The sequence below is a fragment of the Chlamydotis macqueenii genome, chromosome 20 (genome assembly GCF_036417535.1).
Source record: "Chlamydotis macqueenii isolate bChlMac1 chromosome 20, bChlMac1.mat, whole genome shotgun sequence".
NCBI lineage: Eukaryota > Metazoa > Chordata > Aves > Otidiformes > Otididae > Chlamydotis > Chlamydotis macqueenii.
Window position 1 is genome coordinate 7,043,861 of NC_141575.1, and position 20,987 is coordinate 7,064,847.

Sequence of the window (20,987 nt, forward strand, 5' to 3'; positions counted from 1 at the left end):
GAGGTGGGAGCCATGGGGTGGCTGGGGGCACCCAGGGGACCACTCCTGCACCCCTGCCCCACTCCTCAGGTCTCCATCCTGAGCCACGGCCACGGGCAGGGGGACGGCATGGGGACCTGCCAGCGCAGCCAGGATGTCCCCGGAGATGTCCCTGGCCGGAGCAGCAGCCATCTCCCATGACAGAGCACTGCCATCTCCTGGGGACCGCGGGGACCGGGACCAGGCACCCCTGCCCTCCCGCACCCCTCTCCCCGCGGGGACACCGCAGCTTACGGGCCAGCCTCGGGCTTTCCAGCCGGAGTTAAAGCACCAAAAAACCCATCACCAAGCATCCAGGGGTCGTGCTGGGGAGGAGGGCGGGGTGCCTGGGCCCGCTGGGCACCGCAGGCTCCCCCCTCCCTGCCCCACTGCCCTGTCACCACCTGGGGAAACTGAGGCACGCTCGCAGCACACCCGAAGAGGGATGGAGGCACAAGGGAGATGGCTCACCCCGCTCCTCGCTGCGTGGCTTTAGGCTGCAGCATCCCAAACCGCCCGTCCCTCCTGTCCCCTCGTCCCCCCTGCCACGAGGCGGGTGTCCGCCATCCCCAGCCCTGGCTCAGTGGTGCTGGCAGCGCCCCAGCCCCATCCGGATGGCCGCATCCTTCCCGCCCGGCTGCCTCCCCGCAGCGCTCCAGGCTCTGCCGGTGGCTCCTTCGCCCTCTGCGCATGAGGTTGACGCTGGAGTGTGGCAAGTTTGGGTTTTCTTCTTAGGGAATTTTTGTTTTTTCCCACTCGCTTCCTTCCTCGGCTCTGGCCCCGTGGCCTCAGCTGCCCCCACCGCTGCCGTCCTCCCCCCCCAGCCCCTGGCTCTGTGCCCAGCTCGCAGCAGCCCAAAAGCAAGTGGCGGGGGGCCCTGGCAGGGTCGTGGCTCTGCTGCCTCCCGCCCTCACTGGGGCTGAGTGAACCCCAGCCTTGAGCCTCACCGCAGCCCCTCTGCTGTGGCATCATGCCTGGGCAGCTCTGCGGGTGCTGGGGAGCCCCCAAACCCCTGTCCCCCACACCAGCACCCCCAAATGCCTGTCTGCGGGGGCCCTGTGACAGACCCCCACCCCGTCCGTCACCCACGAGGACACCCAGCCTGCTGGCCAGGCCGAGCCAGGTGTCCCCAGTGTGTCCCTCAGAGCCCCAGGACAGGGCTGCATCCCCGGCTGAGAGGTGGCACCCACGGCAGCATGTGCCCAGGCACAGCAGGACAGGGAGCACCCCACTCCCAGGCGTTGTGCCACCCCAAAACACCAGGCTGCAACCACCACAACCCCCAAAAAACCCTGGAGGTGTGAAAGTGGAAGAAATCCCCACCCCAGCACGGGTGGGCCCACCGTGGGGTCTGAATCCAGCCCCTACCACGCCCTGGCAGGATAGGGCTCAGACGCTGCCCGCGTCTCCGGGATGCACACGCAGAGCCCAGGGGGCTTCGCGGGACGGGCTCGGGGCGAGCGGGACGGGCTGCAGGACGTGGCCGCAGGCTCCCCGCAGCCCAGGGACTGGGAAGCTGGGGGCAAGCGGCCGGGATGCTCCCTCCCTTCCTCCGAGCGCAGCATCCCGCCGTCCCGGTGGGATAAACACCCGCTTCCTGCCCTTAATCAGCTCCAGAGGGGCTGGGGGGGGATGGACAGGGGGGAGAAGAAAAAAAAATCTCTGGAAAGAAAAACTCATTTCCTGCGACAGAAGAAAAAGATAAAGTCTGGGCTCATTAAAGTGAACTTTACTGGGGAGAGACGGGAAAGAGCCAAACACAATGTCCTTGAAATTTCCTCCGCGCGGCTCCGTCCACGAAAACAGGATAAAGCCGCTTCCGCTGTCTCTGCCGAGCGCGCCGGGGCGGGGAGCGGGGCCGAGGGGTCGGCTACAGGCTGTCGAGGTGGGAGCAGACCTGCTGGAAGACCTCCTCCACGGAGCCCTCGGCGTTGAGCTGGGAGTAGAGGGGTTAACTGGGAGCAGGGGGGTCACCCAAGGGGATGGCGCAAGCAGAGCACTTCCAGGGATGGATTTTGGCCACGGGTGGAGAGATTGGGGCTAATTTAGGGCAGAGGGGTGCAGGGCCATCCTTGGAGGGGGTCTGTGTGCTGGCAACTGGAGAGTCCAGCCGGCTCCCAGGGGTCAAGCCCACCCCAAAGGAGCTAGAATTGTTTTTCCCCTTCCCTCATCACCCTCATCCATCACTTCCCCTCCTCCGGGACTACACGCACCCCGAGGTTGGAGGATGCCAGCATCCGTCACATCACCGCCTACCTGGCGGACGATGCCTCTGCTCTTGTAGAAGGCGATGACGGGCTCGGTCGCTTTGTAGTAAGTCTCCAAACGCTTCTTGATGGTCTCCTCGTTGTCGTCCACCCGCCCGCTGGTCTCGCCTCGCTTCAGCAGGCGTTTTACCATCGTCTCCTTCCCCGCGTCCACGTAGAGCAGCAGCGTGGGGGGGGCGATCTGTGGGGCAGATGGGACATGGTTGTCACCGCGCCAAGCTGGCGTGGGTCTGGTTTGGTTTGGGGAGATGGTGGTGGTGACCATGGGGGTCACAGACGTCCCCACGCCATCCTCTGCCTCCTTCCATTCCAGTGTCCTGGTGGCCCCCAGACCCATGCGGAAGAAGGCACTGGGACATCTTAGCCAGACCCTGGCTCTCTGCAGTCACCATCACGCCGGCACATCCCCTCTCAGCCTGAAGACACCCTGGAGAGATGACCCCCCCGCCCTCTGTCATGGGTGCAGGCTGTCCCCAAGGCAGGGGGACGTGCTGGCTGGGACAGTGCCCAGTTGTGACCCTGTTGGGATGGGATCTTCACCGGGACGGGGAGGCCAGGCTGCTGTCGGATGGAGCCCCCTCTGCCTGGACAGCGGGTGGCATGGCACCAGCCCTCACCTTCTTCTCAAACTCCTCTCCCTGCTTCACCTCACGGGGGTAGCCATCGATGAGGAAGCCCTTGGACACGTCCGCTTTGGCCAGCATGGCGTCCCGCAGCATGTCCAGCACCGTGTCCTGGGGAAGGAAGGGGACAGAGCTGCCAGGGCTGATGTGGGACAACGTGGCCTCACTCAGCACCCAACCCCTACTGCAAACTCCCCCTGGGGTGGCAGGGATGGAGGCGTCCCCAGGCCCCACGCCGACTGTCAACGTGGTATCTGGTGTCCCCACAGCCACCCCTGCCCATGTGCCCCACCGTGCCACAGCCGGTGGCCCGCACTGACTCACCAGGGGCACCAGCTCGCCTTTCTCCATGATGGCCTGCAGCTTCTTGCCCCGCTCCGAGCCCGAGCTGACCTCCGCCCGCAGCAGGTCCCCCGTGGAGAGGTGGGTGTAGCCGTATTTCTGCACGATCTTCTCACACTGGGTCCCCTTCCCCGAGCCGGGGCCACCTGCAAGGAGGCACCGTGCAGGAGGGCCGCACGTGCCCCGAAGCCACAGGTGAGGAGCTGGAGGGGTACAGGGAATCCTCCAGAGTCTGGTGAGAGGGACGGCATCACCAGGCCTGGCGCCAGAAGGATGGGAAGAGCTGCTCCTGAGGTTGGCTGGGGGCTGCCAGCTCCTTGGGGGTGGCATGGACAACCAGCATCGGCACTCAGGACACCACCTCCACCTCATCAACACCTGGGCATCACTGTGTGATGGCCCCCAGGACACCACCCCCAGGTATTTACCGCCACATCACCCCACGCCCGGCCAGAGGTGCCCTCCCGGTCCCAGCACACCTCCCCACGGCCTCGAGGAGCCAGCCTGCAGCCCCGGCCACCCCACAGCGCCCGGGCACAGCCGACGTCCCACAGCCTCAGCCTCCAACCACGGCCCCCCAGCCCCAGATGGGGCTGTGCGGTGGCCTCGACCCCACCAGCGGCAGGACCCGGACACCAACTTACCCACCACGAAGATGATTTTGTGGTGTTTGAGTTTTTCTGAGGGAGAGAAAGAAAATAAATCACTATCAAAAGCCAGAAAGCACACTGGGGAAAGAGGTCTCCCCCGGGGGGAAAGATCCAGCGCAGGCATCCCCCGGGGAGGGAGGGGACCCACCCCAGGGCACCAGGGGGATAAAGGCAGAGTGGGAAGCAGCCACGTTGTCCCCCTTGTCCTCGTCACCTGGGCAAGCTGGGACAACCAGGCTGGACACGGCTGAGCACCAAGACCCCGTGGCAGTGTGGCCGTGGGGCTGGACCCCCACTGCTGTGTGGTGTCCCGGCGATGGTCACTGTCCACAGATCCACCACGGGCAGGGACTGGCCGCATCCGTCCCCGCGGTCGGCTCGTCTCCCCAGCGGGCTAACGGGGACTACGGCAAGCCCACCTCCAGCGCCTGGCACATCCCCGAAACCCAGCATCAGTCCCTGGGCCCGGGGGCCGACACGCCGGGGGTACCAACCGCCCTGTCCCTTGCCGAGCACCCGGGCGTGGGGCCCCACACCAGCCACAGGATCTGGCCCAGCCGTGGCACGGGGCAACGCCGGGGTGCGACAAGGCAGAGCTAAAAATAAAGCCGAGCTGCTCCAGGGCCGCTCTCCCGTCTCCTGATTACAGCCGGCTGAAATTTCAACTCCTCAAGCACCCGGGACTGGGGACGGAGCCAAGTGGAGACGGAGGGGACATGGGGGGCTTGGAGGGACGTGGGGGATGGACAGAGGGGAGGGAGGCAAGGAGGGGACACGGGGAATGGATGGAAGGGGGATGGAGAGGAGGAACGCAAAGGGGACAGAGGGGATGGATGCAAGGGACAAATGGGGTGGATGCAAAGGGGACCGAGGGGATGCATGGACGGGAGACGGGTGCAGGGAGGACAGAGGGTACAGACGCAAGGGGGACAAAGGGATGGATGCAAGGGGGACGGAGAGGACGGACGCAAAGCAGACGGATGCAGGGGGGACGGATGCAAGATGGAGGCAGCACTCACCTGTCGACATGCTGCCGCGGTCCAGGCACAGGAGCTCTTAAGGCTGCGAGGGAAGAAGAGCAGGATGAAGGACTGTGCTCTGCGGGTACACAGGGGGTCCCCAGGGCCGGGGTGTGGGGAGATAAGGGGTCTCCCTTCCCTGCCATGCCGGCGTCCAGCTCCGTGGCCAAGCTGGGGTCTCACAGCTTGGCCCTAAAACAGGGAGCTCAGCACCTCCGGTCCCACGGCCATCACCTACCTGGCTCCCGGCAGCCACCCGCCCCATCCGGCTGCGGTGAGGGCTTCCCCGTGCCGGGTGACGCCCGGTGACGTTACCGGCTTCCTCCTGCCCTGACCACATCCCCGCGCCCAAGGTGCCGCCTGGCAGCCGGAAACCAGCTTGGGTTGACCAGTGTCACCAGGATCCCCCCCAGCATTCCCCCAGCTCCCCGCAGGGGGCTTTTTCTTGGGGGGTGACCCTATGGGGGGCTTGCAGCACCCCATTGCAGCCCAATGACCTTGGGGCGTGGGGGCACGTTGACCACCCTGCCCGCCTGCACCCAGCCCCGCAGCACCCGACCTGCTCGGCAGCAGCGCAGCAGCGCGTCACCCCAAACCGGCTGGACGGGGTGCTGGGATGGGGCATCCCGTGGCCAAACGAGCCGGCGGCCGCTGACGAGGTTGTGTTACAGCTGGGAAAGGGCAGAGGCCAAGTATGGCCGGGCTGAAACCGGCACCGGGTCACGTCCCACCTGCGCTGTGGGGACAAAGCCCTCGGGTGGCCCCCGTGGGGTCTCGGAGGGTGCAGGACCCCCAGGGTCCCTAATTGTGGGAGATGCCGAGCCCCAGCATGGCTGGCGCTGACCTTGGCAGGGCCACGGGAGGCTGGGGACAGGCCTGGCCCTTAGTGCGGGCTCGGGGCCTGATCCAGCGCAGCGTGGGGCCCGTGGGTGCAGGGTGAGGGGGATGCGGAGGTGCCTGCTCTGCAGGAGATGGGGAGGGGGTGCTAAGCAGGGAGCCCAGCGGGTCGGGGCTGGGGGCTTGCTGGGGGGCTGCAGCGTGGCCTGGGCCACTGCGGGACGCACCCCGGGGTGCTCCCACCAATCTCACCCCACTGCCAGCTCCAACCCACCCCTCTCCCACCCCCAGCGCCCACCCCATCCAGTCACCATCCTGCTCCCCTTCCCCGGGACCCCAGGACTGGGCTGCTCCAGCACCCCCTGCAAGCCCCCGACACTCATGCGAGCCCCCCAGTACCCCCTGCAAGCCCCTCCAGCAACCCATGCAATGGCTCCAGCACCCCACACAAGCCCCCCAGCACCCCATCAAGTGGCTCCAGCACCCCGCAAGCCCCCCAGCACCCCATGCAAGCCCCCTAGGACCCCATGCAAAGCCCCCAGGACCCCAATGAAGTGGCTCCAGCACCCCATGCAAGCCCCCCCAACACCCCATGCAATGGCTCCAGCACCCTGCAAGCCCCCCCGGCACTCCTGCAAGCCCCCCCCCGTATCCCCTGCAAGCTCCCCAACATCTATGCAACGGCTCCAGCACCCCTGCAGGCCCCCCAGCACCCCCTGCAATGGCTCCAGCACCCCTGGAAGCCCCCCTAAAACCCACGCAATGGCTCCAGCACCCCCGCAAGCCCCCCCAGCACCCCCTGCCATGCCCCCTCGTTCCCCGCCAAGGCTGCCGAGCACAGCCCCCCCCCCCCAACGCCTCTCCCCAAACGGCGGTTGCGGGGCGATGCCGCGGCGCGGGGACCCCCGGTGGGGGCCGGGGGACACGCACTGACCTGCGGGCGCGGGGGGCCGGGCGGTGCGGCCCTGCCCGGCGGTGTCACCGTTATTTATAGATGGCTGCGCCGCGCTGCACGCCGGGACCGCGGGCAGGGGACGGGCAGGGGACGGGCAGCGGCGGCGGGGGCGTTGGGGGGGGGGGGGGGGGGGCACCGCCCCCCGTAGCACCGGCTCCCCCCGCCCTGTGCCGGCCCGGCGCGGGGCTGCGGGAAGGGATGCGGGTCACCCCTGCGCGGCCGAGGGGTGCGGACCGCCCCCCCCCCCCCCCCCCCCCGCCACTGCGGGCCGGGGGCTGCGCTGAACCGACCCCCTCCCCGTGCCTCAGTTTCCCCATCTGCGGGGGGAGGCTTCACCCTGCTGGGTTTGGGGTCCCCGAGACACCCCCGGGGTTCCCCACGCCTCCATCGCGCACCCCCAGCCCCTCGGAGGGGGCAGCTGTCCCCATCCCCGTGTCCCCCACTCACCCGCAGCACCTGGCTGGCACCCCCAACCTGCCAACCCCGCGGAGGGGGTTACAGCGGCCTTACCTGCCCGTCCTCCTCCTCCTCCCTGGCCGCAGAGACCCCAACCCAAGGCCCCACAACCCCAGGGCAGCTGGCTGGGGGTGCCACAACTCGGCGAGGTCTCAGCTGCCCTCCCAGTCCCCTCCCCATATCCCCCCAAACACCCAGGGCCAGCACCGCTGTGGGCCGGGGGTCCCGACACCCCCTGCGACAGCACTGCCAGCACCCGCTGCCCAGCCCCAAAAACCCAGCCCGGAGCCAGGGCCCAAGGCAACAAACTGCAGCAATGTTTATTCCTGTACAAACCATTACAAAACACGGGTGCCCCACAGCCTCCCCCGGCACCGAGCCCCCTAAAGCCCCAGCCGCAACGGGGACAGAGGGAAACTGAGGCACGGAGCCCTGGGCTCAGCACCCAAACTCACCATATTTAGGTATTTTCCACAAACCCACCTCTCCACTACCGAGAAATCAATAACAAAATCCCCTCCCCAGCCGCAGGGCGCCGTGGGGCACTGGTGCCCCCCCGCCTCCCCACTACGCACCCACTTCTAAATAGTTTATAAGCGGTTAATAAATGATGAGGACCCAGCCACAGGCTGCTGGCCTCTTCATTACCGCTAACGAGCATCCCCTACTCGCTCCTTCGGCCGGGAAACCCAAATACAAAGGCAAAAAAATAAAAGCCCTCAAAATCCCCCTCAAAAATCCCATCGCTCGCTTAGAAAAGGTTTTGGCAGTGTGGGTGTGGGGGGGCAGCGGTGCTGGGGGGGGCCAGGTGTTTTTGGGGTGCTGGGGTACCAAGAGTGGCAGTGTCACCTCCACAGGGTCCCACCAAAAACTGCAGGGTTCTGCTGAAGGAAGGATGCCCGCGGACCGGGATGGGGGCGCTGGGGGTGGCTGGCAGGGTTGAACCCCAAAAGGGGGTCCCCCCACCCAGAGCGCCGGGGGAAACAGTCTCTGCGGTGGCCCCAAAAGTGATGCAACCCCACATCGAGCTGAGGGGACCCGGCACCTTGTGCCATGGGCTTGCAAGGGGTGCGATGTGCCCACGCCAGGATCGGGCAGGACCTCACCCCACGCCTCCTGTCCGTGGGGCGGGACCCCAAACCCCGCACAGGCTGCCTGGCCCCCCCTAAAAACCAGCTCAACACATCCCAGGTGCAAGGAACCACCGTGCACAACAGCAGCGGTCCCGTGGGTGCCTGGCTCCCGCTGCTCCCCACTCCCGGGGGGACACAGTGGACCCCCCCATCCATCCCAGTTCCCGGGGGGTGTGCCCGGCTGGGGACGGGGGGGCAGCCCCTAGGGCCAGGCGGGGTGGGAGAAGGTGATGTTGTAGAGGCCGGCCCAGCTGGCGAAGACCCTCTTCTCGGTGATGAAGCGGTGGTGGTTGCCCTTGCGGCTCCGCTCGTTGTGGATGTAGGTCGTGCACTCGTCGGGGCCCTTCGGCTCGTAGTAGTGGTAGGGCAGGCGGCGGGGCGGGGGCCGGCGGCTGCGGGAAGGGGAAGCGTGGGGTGAGCCCCTTGGCAGGGCTGGGGGGCCGGGATGGGGGCTCTGGGGTCTCCTTACCCGCAGTAGCTGGGTGGCACCATGCCGTAGACGTGGACGGTGTCGCACAGCTCCACCGCGATCACCATGGTGAACCAGCCGGTGCTGAGCCACGAGCGCGACTTCTCCCTGGGGAGGGGAAATGAGAGGGGGGCCAGGGGTGACGGACCCCTCCCCAGGGTCTCCAACCAGTCCTGGGGACCCCCAACCCGGTGCTGCAGCCCATCCTGTGTAACAGCCCCAAGAGCCAGCTCTGCCCCGGGGACCTTGCAAAGGCAGGGGGACACACACGGCACGGGAGGTGGCTCTGAGGTACCTGTCCTTCCCCGTCTCCCCCCGAAACAGGTCATCGAACTGCTTCATGCGGCCGGGGGAGACGACGTAGGCCGTCATGTTGGGGAAGGAGGCGCTGACGCGTTGGATGATTTTTAGGAGGCTCTTCTGCATCTTGGCAGGCGGCCCCCAGAAGATGAAGATGGTGTCCGGGGTCTTGTTGATGAACTCTTGGGGCCGCTTGAGGACACGGTAGAGGCTGGAGTGGGCCACCACGCGGAAGCTGGTCTTGTTGCCCACGTCAACCTCGTAGCCGGTGGTGGGAGCGTCGTTCATGCGGATGGTGCACTCGGCCCCGTCGATGGCCGCGCCCAGGCGGGTGCCCAGGAGGTGGCTGGAGCTGGTGACCACGACACACTGGTGGCAGCGGGCAGTCAGCGTCTGGGGACCACAAGTGCCACGAGAGGGTGACTTTTGGTGTCACCGTGACCTGACCGGAAGGGATGGAGCTGGGACAGGGGACAAGGCACTGCCGTCCCCCCACAGAGCCAGTGTCTCACGGGAGGGGACGATTTGGCTGGATGTCAGCAGAGGGTCGGATCCTGTGCCCACCGCTGAGGCCAGACCCTGCTGCCCAGCTCGTACCTTGTTCCCGCAGACGGGCAGGTACCCGCTTTTCACCCCCCACTTCTTGAGGTCGGGGGGCCGGCGGGCTCTGCCCCGCAGGCGGCTGTAGGGGAAGACCTCGCTCCCGCTGCCGGAGCTGTAGATGATCAGCAACATGATCAGGGCAAAGAGGACCCCCAGGGCGGCGGCACGCTGGCTCTGCGGGCGGGGGGAGAGCGTCAGCCGCTGCCCCCACTCCACGGGCATCAGCACCCGGCCCCGCTCCCGCTCCCTGCAGCACCTCCGTCAGGATGCCCACCGTCCCCAGGGAGATGCCCGCGGTCCGTGGGGCGACGCCCCGGCACTCACCGTGCTGCCACTCATGTCTCTGCGCCGGCCTCAGCGCGCGGCGATCGCCGGTGACCCGCGAGCACCTGCAAGGCACGCGGTCACTCCCAGCGCCGGCCGCTCACCACTGCGCTCAGGCTCCCGTTCCCAGATTGCCGGGCTCGGCGGGGATATGGGATGAGCCGCCGGGTTGTGCCGGACCAGAGCCCCATGGAGTGGACGCCCAGCCGGACCCCCGGGTCCCCTGTCAAGGCGGGGACAAACCTCGCAGCGGTGCGGGGAAGGGAAACGCGGAGGCCGGGCAGGCGGTGCGGTGCGGGGGAGCCGAAGCCGGCCACAGCTCGTGCCGGGGAGATCCCCGCGGCGGGCCGGGCTCCAAGGAGGGATTATCCCTCGCTGGCGGGGCCGAAGCCGCTCAAACCCACAGGGTCAGGGAGGGTAAACCCGCCGCTCGCGCGGTGAAATCCCATTAAAACAACCACAGAGCAGGCTCAGAGCGGGGCGGGGGGGAACTGAGACCTGCCCAACTCAGTTCATGCATGGGCTCAAATCCAGCCGGAGCTGGCGGGGATCTCTCCGGCCCTGGGTCCCAAGGGGTGTGAGGTGCGCCTGGGATGTTTGCCCCCCGGGGGGGACCTGCTCTGACCTCCAGGAACGGACCGACCCAATTTATTTATTTTTTAAAGTCCTCGTTTGTGACTCACGGCTGCTCCTGGGGTACTCGGAGCAACTGGAAAATTAAAAAAAAAAACCAAAACCAAAAACGGAAGCCTCTTTACTCGTTGCCCTGGGGACAGGCAGGATGGGAAATGAGGCGGCTGCCTGGGTTCAGCCCTTGGAGGACCGGGACCCCCGATGGCTGCGAAGGCGCCGACCCACCCGGGGACAGCGGGCACGAGGGGGTGAAGGAAGCAGACCCCCGCGAGTGGGACCCCCGCTCTGCACCCTCCCGAGCGCCCAGGCCCACGGGTGACACGGGTGAGCAGAGCGGGGACCCCGCGGGCCTTACCTGGGCGGGGGGCTCTCATCTGCAGCGGGCGGCGAGCGGCGCGGGGGGGGCCGCCGTCTCCTCCTCGGGGGCGGCTGCGGGGGGCTGCCGGGCCCCTGCAGCGGGCACGGCCATGGCGGCCCCGGGGGGCACAGAGCTGCACTGCGGGGGGAGGCCGGCTCCAGAACCGCTCCCCCCCTCCCCGCACCCCCGGGCTGCAAACCCCGCCGCACCCCTCCTCCCCACGGAGTGCCGGTACTCCCCGCCCCCCCCCAGCCCCGGATGCAAACCCTCCCCCGATCCCTCCGGGGTGCAAAACCCCCCCGCCCCCGGCAGCGCCAGCCCACCCCGGCCACCCCGCGCACGGTGAGCGCCCCCCCACCCCCCACCCCGGCCCGCATCCCCCGTGCACCGGAGATGCGGGGCGGGGGGGCCTCTCCTCCGGCCGCCCACGGTACCGTTCCGCACCCCCCGCACCGGTTAAACGGGCCCGGAGGGGACGCGCCCGGTGCACCGATCGCTCCGCTCCGCTCCGCACTGCGCTCCGCCGCTGCCGCCGCCGGGCCCGGGGCCGCCGCCGCGCGCGCACGGAGCCCCGGGAGCCGCGCGCCGCTCGGGACCGGGAGCGGGGGAACCCCGCGGGGGTCCTAGCGCCGCCCGCCCGGGACCGAGCAGCGCCGCGGGGGTCCTAGCGCCGCCCTCCCCGCTCCACAGGCCCCGACGGGGCAGGCCGAGGCTGTCCCCCCCCCCTGCCCCACACCACCACCACCCCGCCCCTGCGGCCTGGCCCGTGTCGCCTCCGAGGGCAGCGGTGCGGGCAGCGGGGGCGGAGCGGCAAGCGCTGCCCGCGAATGCCAGGAGCAGCCCGTGGCGCCTGACCCGCTGCCGGGCACGGGGCCACATTGTTGGGATGCCACGGCCTCCCCCGCGTTGGCCCGGCAGCCCAGGGCGTCTCTCTGGGGAATTTTGTGGGGCGAGGAGGGGTCTCCGCTGCCGGCAGGGACCTGCATCCCCAGTGACGCCTGTCCAGAGGGATTTTGGCTCTGCCGCGCTAGCAGTGCCCTTCGTTGCGTGGGGCTGTGGCAGCTGGAGCACCCAACAGAGCTCCACGGGCTCTGCGCGGTCGCCCGCGGGAAGCTCTCCTGGCAGCACCCCCAGGTCCCAGCCGACTCGCTCCTCGCTTGACGCCAGCACTTGGCCTCAGCTGAAAGGGGAGCAAAAGCAGCTCCCTCTGCCCCCCCCCCGGCCCCTCAGACACTGCCAGGCCCACCCAAAGACACGGGATCTGTTACGGGGTTCAAAGAGCCGCTGTGGCAGCTCCGTGCAGCCGGGCTCAGGGCCGCACACGTGCACGGTCTCTCCGGGGACACAGGAACGGGAAGCCACCCCACAGCCTGGCAGCACCAAGTCCTGCGGGGCCAAGGATCACCCCAGACCCAGCCCGAAATCCACACCGGGCCAGCGCCCATCCCGCGGGGACACAGCTGCTGGATCCCAAATAATCTCAACCATTGGCTTTCGGCACCCTCCTCCGCGCTCAGGCTCAGCTCTACCCCCGCATCACCTCCCTCTATTTATAGCCCGGCAGGAGAGCAGGACGCCACGGCCCCGTGACCAGCTGCCACCCCCTGTCCCCACATCCCACAGCTGCAAGGGGCACAGCACGGGGCAGCACCAAGTCAAAAATGCTTTTAATGGCCGCGTTCGCTTTGGTCTGAATCCAAGGGCACTTGTGACAAGGCAACTCGGAGCCCCCGGGGTACACGCGGCCCCTGGGCTTCCCGGCTGGGGGGCACGGGGGCAGACAGAGCCACAGGGCCCTGCCCGGGGGCAGCAGGACGGGGGGCCAGGCCCTGGCTCTCCTTGCCCCGCATGCAGTGCCGGGTCTCAGGGTAAGAACTGTGGTGAAGCTCCATCCCCAGGAGAGGCACTGGCTCGTGGCCCTGGCAGGAGCAAGCTCTCCTGCCCCGTGCTGCGTTGGAACCCAGCAGCGTGGATGTTTAATCCTGCGTTAAATATTCTTCCCAGTAGAGTGGGACGAAAACCTTTGTGGTCGCCCTGGGTCCATCTGGGCAGGTGCCTGGAGCCAAAGGGGCTCCGTGGGTCCAGCTCACGCCTCCCACGCGCTGACATGAGGGGTCCCAGCCCACCCACCGGCTTGGGGAACCGGCCCTGCCGTTACGGAGACGGAGACTCCCTGCTCCGGGGCTTGGCAAAAGGCCTTCAACCGTGGCAGCGGCAGTGCCGAGATGTGTTCCTGCAGGACGAGAGCCGCCCCGCCGCCAGCGTCCCTGCCGCCTTGCCCCACGGGTGGTGCCCTACCCGCCCGCCCAGGACGGGTGCGTGAAGACAATGTTCCTCCTCTTGGCCCAGCGGGAGAAGATGGCTTTCTCGGTGATGAAGCGGTGCCCGGCGCGACGGGCTCGCTCGTGCATCAGGTACATCCTGCACTCGTCCAGCCGGCCCTTCTCGAAGTAGTGGTAGGGCACGCTCGAGTGGTTCTTCTCCCTGACGGGAGGGGACGGGGTGGGCATGGGACTCGAGGGGACACCGGACCACCCCGCGCCCACCCTGCCCCACACACCTGCAGTAGCTGTCGCTGACCATGCCGAAGACGAAGATCTGCTCGCACAGCTCCATGGCCAGGATCATGGTGAACCAGCCGGTGCTTAGGAAGGAGCCGGATTTCATCCTGCAAAGCACCGCGGCCGCGCTGGAGCGGGTGCCACGGTGCTGCCGTCCCAGCCAGGCTACGGGTGCCCAACGGGTGGAACGGGTACTACAGCAGGGGGAGTGGATGGGAGCTGGCGGTACCTGTTCTTCCCCGTCTCGTTCTGGAAGACGTCGTCGCAATACGCCATCTTCTCCTCGGTCAGGGTGTAGATCTGCAGGCGCGGGTACGCCTCCGCCACCTTCAGCAGTGCCCGGTAGGTCGAGCCCACCATCTCCCGGTTCATCTTCTTCGCTGGCCCCCAGACGATGTAGAGGGTCTCCTGGGACTGCTGGAAGAAGTAGGGCTGGTTCCTCAGCAGCAGCGGGACGCTGGTGTGCGACACCACCCGGATGGTGCTCCGCGCCCCGACGTCCTCCTCGTAGCCGGCGGTGGGGGCGTGGTTCATGCGCAGGACGCACTCCTGCCCGTCGACGGCCTGCCCCAGGCGCGAGCCCAGCATCTGCCCCGAGCTGGAGACAACGGCGCAGCGGCGGCACAGCGCTCGCTCCAGCGGCTGCGGGGAGACGCGTTGTGAGCCATCGATGTCCTTTTGCCTTCAGCTACCTACCTTAACAGAACTTGAAATGTTACATTTTTCTAAGAAAACAATAAAATGAACACAGTGTTTCTGTGTTAGAAAAAGTTACATTGGTCACCTATGTCTCATTTGAAAATGTAGGTATTCCTGAGGGTTTGGGACTGTAAGCAGGCAGTCTGGGAGAGTCGTTACGAGGGAAAGTCTACAGGGGTTTGATGGCTTTTAGTCTAAGCTTTGCGCAGATAAGTAGAGCGTACTGCTTGTAAATATGTGGGTGGGCTAGTAAAATGAGGACTGGGGAAAGGAAAAGAGGGGTTTATTTACACTGCAGTGGTGAACTTTGTGGGGTGTGATAAACTGGCTCTAAGCAACCTGATCTGGTCGGGGATGTCCCTGCTCCTTGCAGGGGGGTTGGACTGGATGGCCTTTGAAGGTCCCTTCCAACCCAAACCATTCTGTGATTCTATGACTCCCGCTCCCCTCCACTCCTGCAGCAGCCATACACGCCGCAGCCCCATCCGCCCGTCCCTGAGGAAGGGGAAACTGAGGCGCGGGCGGGTCGAGCTGCCCCAACAGCCCCGTCCCCACGCACCTTCCCGTCGGGGACGCGGCTGTACCCCTGGAAGCTGAGGACGGTGGATGCCGTGGGGCTGCCTCGCTCCCCCGGGGCCCGGCAGCAGGGCCGCAGGCAGGCGTGGGAGCAGAGCAGGACGTACAGCACGGCGGCCGCCGTCACGCACACCAGCGTCAGGAAGAGCCGGACCTGGAAGCAGAGCGGGGAGGGTTTTCCAGGCCCGACCACGTGCAGCCAGCCCCGCGTGGGAACGCCGTGGGCCCCGTGGGTTGGGGTGCGGGGGCGCGGCGGGGAGCGCTGGGTGCCTGCGCCTCGCTCACTTCCTGCAGCCGGCGATGGCCCACGCCACGCACGACCGCGCTCGCGGAGCTGGGGCTCCCTGCAGCCAGGCTTTGTGCTTTCGGGGCGAGCAGCCCCCCGGTGCCGGCGGGGTCCCCCCGGTGCCGACGGGGTCCCCCCGGCCCCTCGCCCCCCCCGGCCCTGCGGGTACTCACCAGCGTCTTCATCCTCGGGGGGGCGGCGGCGTCCGGGGGTCACCCGGAAGGTGGGGGCTCGCCTGCAGGCAGAGCGGGCTCAGCGGCGGCACAGGGGACCCACGCGGGTGGTGGCCCGTCCCCCCCCGTCCCCAGTATCCCAATGCCCAGGGTCCCCCCTCGTGCCCAGGACAAACTCCTTGTTCTGGGACCCACCCGGGACCCTCCAGTGCCTCGCACCCCCCGAGGTCCCCCCAAGTCCGGTTCCCCCCGTGCCCCCGCCCCGCGAAGCGGCACTCCCTGTACTGGTACTGGTACCGGTCCCACTCACCGCGCCGGGAGCCCCGGCGCCGGGGCCGCTCCCCCGGCCCCAGGTCCCGCATCCCGGCCGGGCGGCACCGGGCTGGGGCTGGCGGGGCGGAGCGGAGCGGGCACTGCCGGGACCGGGACCGGGACCGCCCCCGCCCGCCCCTGGGACCGGCTCCTCCGCGGACACGCCCACTCGTGCCTGTGGCCCCGGGGACCGGCCCCGCTACCCGCCCCGGTACCGGCCCCGGCACCCATTTCTTCCGACACCTCCTGCTCTGCTCTCCCAGGCTTCCCTCCCGCCCGGGGGTCCCCGCAGCCCCCGTGTCCCGAAGCCCCTTTCTCACCTCTGCGCACCCAGTGAGACCGGACACCGGTGGGAACAGCCCGGGGGCCAAAATGGTTCAGGGAGGGTTCTCAGCATCCCCGCTCCCCATCCAGTGTCCCCGGGGGTCCCCCGGTCACCCACAGCCCCTCGCGGCAGGGCCAAGCTGCGGGGCACCCGCGAGAAACATCCCCCGTCTGCCACCCACCTGCCCGGGGAGCAGAACTGGACCTTGTTTTCTCCCAGTGCTGGGAAAGAAATATGAGAAGTAACCTTGAAACTGGTCCCAACCTTGTCCCCTGCCGGCTTCAACCGGGAGGAAAAAGGAGGTGACAGGGACACAGCCAGGCTCCCGCACAAGGAGCAGTGCCTGGGGAGCACTCCTCAGGGGTCCGTGTTGGGACCACCACTAACATCTTTGTCAGCGACAGGGGCAGTGGGACAGAGCGCACCCTCAGCAAGTTCGCCGATGACACCAAGCTGTGTGGTGCCGTCGAGACGCTGGAGGGGAGGGATGCCATCCAGAGGGACCTGGACAGGCTGGAGAGGTGGGGCCATGCAAACCCCATGAAGTTCAATCAGGCCAAGTGCAAGATCCTGCACCTGGGTCGTGGCAATCCAGGCTGGGCAGAGAATGGATGGAGAGCAGCCCTGAGGAGAAGGACTTGGGAGTGATGGTGGACAAGAAAGTCAACACAAGCTGGCAATGTGCACTTGCAGCCCAGAAGGCCAACCACATCCTGGCTGCATCAAGAGAAGCGTGGGCAGCAGGTCGACGGAGGGGATTCTGCCCCTCTGCTCTGCTCTGGTGAGACCCCCCTGCAGCTCTGCGTCCAGCTCTGGAGCCCCCAACAGCAGAAGGACGTGGAGCTGCTGGAGAGGGTCCAGAGGAGGCCACGCAGATGCTGAGAGGGCTGGAGCAGCTCTGCTGTGAGGCCAGGCTGAGAGAGCTGGGGCTGTTGAGCCTGGAGAAGAGGAGGCTCTGGGGAGACCTGAGAGCGGCTCCCAGTGCCTAAAGGGGGCTGCAGGGAAGATGGGGAGAGACTCTTCAGCAGGGCCTCTTGTGACAGGACGAGGGGTGATGGTTTTGAAATAGAGGGAGGGAGATTCAGATTGGATATTGGGAAAATATTTTTTACACTGAGGGTGGTGGAGCACTGGCCCAGGTTGCCCAGAGAGGTGGTGGATGCCCCATCCCTGGAAACATTCCCGGCCAGGTTGGACGGGGCTCTGAGCAACCTGACCTGGTTGGAGATGTCCCTGCTTCTTGCAGGGGGGTTGGTCTCGGTGGGCTTTGAAGGTCCCTTCCCACCCAAACCTTCTGTGATTCCTGGAGCTGCTTGGAGACACGACCAATTTTTCCCCCTCTTTTGCCCCAGCTTCAACCCCCCTCACGGGGCAGGCTGAGCCATGTCCAGCGCACAAGGAGCTGGGGAGCGAGGGATTCGGCACCGGGAGAAGGGGCAGCAGCAAGCGGCAGGCAAGGGAAAACGGGGAGATGAAGGGTCCGGCCTCAGGAAGGGCGCAGCCGCAGCCGAGCGGGGTGGGCGCGCAGCACGGCAGGGCCAAGCAGCCCCACCAAGAGCTGGAAACAAACCCCCAGCGGCAGCCTCGCCTCTGGACCACCCACCGGCTCCGCCACGCAGCGGGTTAAACCGCAGCCAGGTTCAGCCCAAGACCCACGGCATCCAGGGTGCCCCCGAGCCACCAGCGTCATCCCCCCGGCAGGATGGGAGACGACGGGACACACTTCTGTTTGGTCAGGGAAGCTTGCAGTACACGTGGGAAGGATCAGAGCGCCCCAAAATCTGCCCTCGCTGGTACTTCACTGAGTAGGACACGGCCCACAGAGAGCCCAGGGCAGGACCTTCCCCAGGAGGGTGCTGGGCACTGCCAGGGCCACGCAGGAAAAACCACCCCGGCCGGCCTGCGGCACCCCCTCGGCCCGGGCGGAAGACAGCGACTGAGACCTTGCGGACTTTTATTGAGGGTGATCCCGCTCGCTGCGGTCTGGGGGAGCTGCCCTGAGGTGTGGTGCCCCAGCAGCAACCGCTGCCAGGAGACGAAACCCCGCAGGGGAAGGACAGGGTGCCACCGTGCCTGCCCGCTCAGCCCCAGCCTGGCTGGCAGCGGGAGCCTTGTCCAGGGGCAGGAACCCCGCCAGCAGCTGGTCCCAGGGAGGACCAGCAGGTCCCTCACAGCCAGGGCTCTGGTCCCTCTCTCAACAAGCCCCGGAGGCCAGTTTTGCTTCCCTTTGGTCAGTAAGTTGTAAACTACAGAAGGCTTCATCTCTGCAGGAAGAAACGTGAGCCAGCTCGGCGCCGAGTGCTCCGGAGGAGGCGTCTGCCCAGGGCTGCAGGCAAAGTCTTTTCCCGGCTACAGCGCCGCAGGGTGGGTGCCTTCTCCTCATCTCTCCCAGCTGGGCCTTCACTCCGATTTCTTGGCAGGTTTCTTGCTCTTCCATGTCACAACCATTATAAAAACACCTGTCACGAGAGAAAGGACAGATTCAGCCAGAAAACTTCTAATTATGGGTGCTTTTAAAACACACTGTAGCAAGAAACAGAGCCTCAGCAAAGCGAGCGAGAAACGATTCTGCTGTCCAGAGGCTCAGACAGCCAAAGTCACCCACAAACACAGGCCCGGGGAGCCCGCGCCAGGCTGAGCTGCGGCAGGAGCCACGGAGCGAGTCACGAGTGTCACGCGCTACTTAACCCCCCAGCAACCCTCTTCTCTCTTCCTAATTTAGAAGCTTCTAATTAAAAAAGCAGAAATTGCACTCACCTATAAATAGCAGCAGCAGCAGCCCGGCCGCCACGGGGATGATAACGGCGTACTCCCTCGGCAAGAAGTACCGGTGGATCCCGTGGTCGCTGTCGATGAAGGGCTGCAGGAGAGAGAGAGGGGGCGTCAGCAGGTGCGCACAACGCCCAGGCAAGTTCCTGACACCTGCAGCCTCGTGGTTTCAAAAGCAGGACAGAAATACCAGGAGCGAGAAGACAGCTTAAAAAAAGCTCAGGTCGCAGCTGCAGGGATGCGCGGGCGGGCAGCGAAGGCTTCAGCGCTCAGCAGACGATGAGGGGCAGCTGCACGAGGCCGGCACTGGAGTCCCACAGCTCCGGGGTCTCAGGGTGGGCATGGCTGCTGGCTCGCTTGGCGCTGAGCACAGCAAACCCCTGAACTCTCTGCCCCGCAGAAGGGAGCAGCTGGTATCGGCTCAGTTTCACGGCGATCCCGCCGGGATCCCTCCGCGGAGGCCAGTGGAAGGTTTGGACACTAGAGAGCAGTGTAAGGATTCCTCCAGAGCGGCGAGCACACCTCCGCGCTCGCGGGACTACCGACTGCATGATGACGTATTGGGCAGCGGATTAAGCAGATGCAAGAGGGGAATTCAAAACTCTCAGAGGTCAGAGGGCAAGCCGCCAGGAGTTCAGACATCAGCCCAGGGCTGAATCAGGCCTCTGCACCTGGAAAGCTCATGAGGAGATGGTTCTTTCCAGGAAGAAAACCACTAATGAGCTCAGCTGATGTGTCCTTAGCAGTGGGCAAACTACCAGGCTCACAATCATTTTTCCAGAGCTCTGCATTCCCTAAACTCCTGTCCTCCCTATCAGGCTCCAGATTTCGTAACATTCACCTCCCACCAGAAACAGGAATCTGGTGGAGAGCAAATGCGAACACCGACGACCCCACCTCCAGAGGGACCAGGCTCCAGCTCTGCTGACAGCTCGAGTGAGCCTTGGACCTTACCCTGGCCAAGTCACTTTGTCTGAGAGCAGCAGGACAGGCAGCATGATCGGAGCTTGGTCTCACCCAGGCAAGGGCAGGCACACCCTGAAGGGGCAAGGGCTGTGCCAGCAACGAGAGGAAGCTCTGCCCTGAAATTCTTACCCAGGAAGCAACCAAGGCAGAGCCCTTCAGGCACACGGACACATCAGCACCTAAACAAAGCCTCAGCTAACACCCGAGAGCGAAGCAACGGGGATTACAACGGCCACTGGAGACCCGTACCAGTACGATGATCCAGAGGGTGTAGTAAACAAAGAGAGCGAGGCTGAAGGCAACCAAGCCGAATCCAACCACCTGGTCTGTTGCTGTGGCCTGCGAAGGGAGAGAGAGTCAGGGGGGATCCGCACGCCGCGGGGTCTGCGCAGGAAGGGTGAGGGGGCGCCCACCGACTGTTCAGCCCCAGGTTCTGTGGGCGCCGCTGCGGGTCCGAAACGAGGAGGGGAGGGGAGACCCCCCTGCAGCAGAAACAACCCACCGCGAGGGCTAGGGGAGAGCGGCCGGGCCCCGCTGCGGGGAGCGCTCCCGGGGCTCCCACCCGGCTGCGTCCGCAGCCCAGGCGCAGGCCCAGGCCCAGGCCCAGGCCCAGGCCCAGGCCTCCCACCCACCGAACCCCCCGCCCCCGGGAAGGCCCCAGGCGGCGGCCAGGGTCCAGTCTCCCCCCCGGGGGCGGGCAGGCTGGAAGCCCCGCGCTGGCTCCCGGCCGCGGTTCAGCCCGAGCCCACCCGGACGTCCCACGCGAGCGGGCCGAGCAGGGACAGGCCGCGGGCCGCCGGAGCTGGCAGCGCACCCGGCCCCACTCACCATGGCGACCAGCAGCCCGGGCCTGCTTCCCTCCTAGTTAGCAACGCCCTTCCGGGAGCGGGCCACCAATCAGCGCGCTGTGCGCCAGCGCACGCTGTCAAAGTTGACCAATGAGCGGGGGCGGCCTGGGGCCCGCGGCATCGTGGGGCTCCCGAAGCATGCCGGGAAATGTAGTCTTCCTGCCGCGCCTCCGCTGCCGCCGCCCGGTGACGGGAGGGGACGCGGCGCCACCCGGCTGGGGTCCGTGGCTCATCTCGAACCCGGAGTCACCGGGTCCTGCGCCCCTGCCTCGTCCCCGCGCTGCGGCTGGAGGGGAGAGAAAAGCGAGGCCCAGCGCGGACGGGAGCGGCTGAGGAAGGGGAGGGGCGGGGAAGACCCTGGGTGGGACCCACGCGGCTGATCAGCAGGGGTGGCTGAGGTTTTGGGAGGGTGGGGAACGCAAAGCCCGGGGGCCCCGCTCCCCTCCAGCCTTTGCACCCATCAGCAGCACCGACCCGGGCACAGA

At 66.7% G+C, this 20,987-nt stretch overlaps 4 protein-coding genes across 7 annotated transcripts; all 4 read right to left on the reverse strand.

Annotated features, from left to right (window-relative positions):
* Positions 1–1,732: 1,732 nt before the first annotated feature.
* AK1 (adenylate kinase 1) lies at positions 1,733–6,758 on the reverse strand. 2 transcript variants are annotated; one of them, XM_086763753.1, is made up of 7 exons: positions 6,691–6,758; positions 4,920–4,962; positions 3,895–3,930; positions 3,233–3,396; positions 2,903–3,019; positions 2,275–2,466; positions 1,733–1,954 (listed from the first exon to the last, which is right to left on the reverse strand). In XM_086763753.1, exons 2-7 carry the CDS (start codon positions 4,927–4,929, stop codon positions 1,889–1,891), a joined length of 585 nt encoding a protein of 194 aa, XP_086619879.1. In that variant the 5' UTR covers positions 4,930–4,962; positions 6,691–6,758; the 3' UTR covers positions 1,733–1,888. The 2 variants fall into 2 exon arrangements, with proteins under 2 accessions (XP_086619879.1, XP_086619880.1); XM_086763754.1 differs by lacking the exons at positions 1,733–1,954; positions 6,691–6,758 and adding an exon at positions 5,158–5,417 and having other exon boundaries at positions 2,327–2,466.
* A 1,601-nt stretch (positions 6,759–8,359) lies between these two features.
* ST6GALNAC6 (ST6 N-acetylgalactosaminide alpha-2,6-sialyltransferase 6) lies at positions 8,360–11,103 on the reverse strand. Of its 3 annotated transcripts, none has more exons than XM_086764143.1 (6): positions 10,985–11,103; positions 9,997–10,061; positions 9,667–9,846; positions 9,065–9,462; positions 8,770–8,877; positions 8,360–8,692 (listed from the first exon to the last, which is right to left on the reverse strand). In XM_086764143.1, exons 2-6 carry the CDS (start codon positions 10,009–10,011, stop codon positions 8,503–8,505), a joined length of 891 nt encoding a protein of 296 aa, XP_086620269.1. In that variant the 5' UTR covers positions 10,012–10,061; positions 10,985–11,103; the 3' UTR covers positions 8,360–8,502. The 3 variants fall into 3 exon arrangements, with proteins under 3 accessions (XP_086620269.1, XP_086620268.1, XP_086620267.1); XM_086764142.1 differs by having other exon boundaries at positions 9,997–10,219; positions 10,985–11,070; XM_086764141.1 differs by lacking the exon at positions 10,985–11,103 and having other exon boundaries at positions 9,997–10,670.
* Positions 11,104–12,637: 1,534 nt separating this feature from the next.
* On the reverse strand, positions 12,638–15,708 carry ST6GALNAC4 (ST6 N-acetylgalactosaminide alpha-2,6-sialyltransferase 4). The gene is made up of 6 exons (XM_086763714.1): positions 15,593–15,708; positions 15,283–15,344; positions 14,807–14,977; positions 13,778–14,190; positions 13,548–13,655; positions 12,638–13,471 (listed from the first exon to the last, which is right to left on the reverse strand). The coding sequence occupies exons 2-6, from the start codon at positions 15,292–15,294 to the stop codon at positions 13,282–13,284; spliced, it is 894 nt and encodes a 297-aa protein (XP_086619840.1). The 5' UTR covers positions 15,295–15,344; positions 15,593–15,708; the 3' UTR covers positions 12,638–13,281.
* A 2,148-nt stretch (positions 15,709–17,856) lies between these two features.
* DPM2 (dolichyl-phosphate mannosyltransferase subunit 2, regulatory) lies at positions 17,857–20,735 on the reverse strand. The gene is made up of 5 exons (XM_086764204.1): positions 20,591–20,735; positions 20,157–20,515; positions 19,904–19,993; positions 18,677–18,779; positions 17,857–18,378 (listed from the first exon to the last, which is right to left on the reverse strand). The coding sequence occupies exons 1-5, from the start codon at positions 20,733–20,735 to the stop codon at positions 18,320–18,322; spliced, it is 756 nt and encodes a 251-aa protein (XP_086620330.1). The 3' UTR covers positions 17,857–18,319.
* Positions 20,736–20,987: the final 252 nt, after the last annotated feature.

What these genes read in the sequence shown, in the direction of transcription:
- AK1 (XM_086763753.1), bottom strand. An exon ending in AAGGCGAGCTGGTGCCCCTG is followed by an intron (nt 3,020 to 3,232) that starts GTGAGTCAGTGC and finishes TTCCTTCCCCAG; the next exon opens with GACACGGTGCTGGACATGCT. An exon ending in GCAGAGGCATCGTCCGCCAG is followed by an intron (nt 1,955 to 2,274) that starts GTAGGCGGTGAT and finishes CTCTACTCCCAG; the next exon opens with CTCAACGCCGAGGGCTCCGT.
- ST6GALNAC6 (XM_086764143.1), bottom strand. An exon ending in TGCCCGTCTGCGGGAACAAG is followed by an intron (nt 9,463 to 9,666) that starts GTACGAGCTGGG and finishes TGTGGTCCCCAG; the next exon opens with ACGCTGACTGCCCGCTGCCA. An exon ending in GTGCCACCCAGCTACTGCGG is followed by an intron (nt 8,693 to 8,769) that starts GTAAGGAGACCC and finishes CCCTTCCCGCAG; the next exon opens with CCGCCGGCCCCCGCCCCGCC.
- ST6GALNAC4 (XM_086763714.1), bottom strand. An exon ending in GCCGCGTCCCCGACGGGAAG is followed by an intron (nt 14,191 to 14,806) that starts GTGCGTGGGGAC and finishes GTCTCCCCGCAG; the next exon opens with CCGCTGGAGCGAGCGCTGTG. An exon ending in AACGAGACGGGGAAGAACAG is followed by an intron (nt 13,656 to 13,777) that starts GTACCGCCAGCT and finishes GGTGCTTTGCAG; the next exon opens with GATGAAATCCGGCTCCTTCC.
- DPM2 (XM_086764204.1), bottom strand. Translation starts at nt 20,735, where the DNA reads ATGAGCCACGGACCCCAGCCGGGTGGCGCCGCGTCCCCTCCCGTCACC. An exon ending in CAGGCCGCCCCCGCTCATTG is followed by an intron (nt 20,516 to 20,590) that starts GTCAACTTTGAC and finishes GTTGCTAACTAG; the next exon opens with GAGGGAAGCAGGCCCGGGCT. An exon ending in CCCTCTGGATCATCGTACTG is followed by an intron (nt 18,780 to 19,903) that starts GTACGGGTCTCC and finishes TCTCTCCTGCAG; the next exon opens with CCCTTCATCGACAGCGACCA.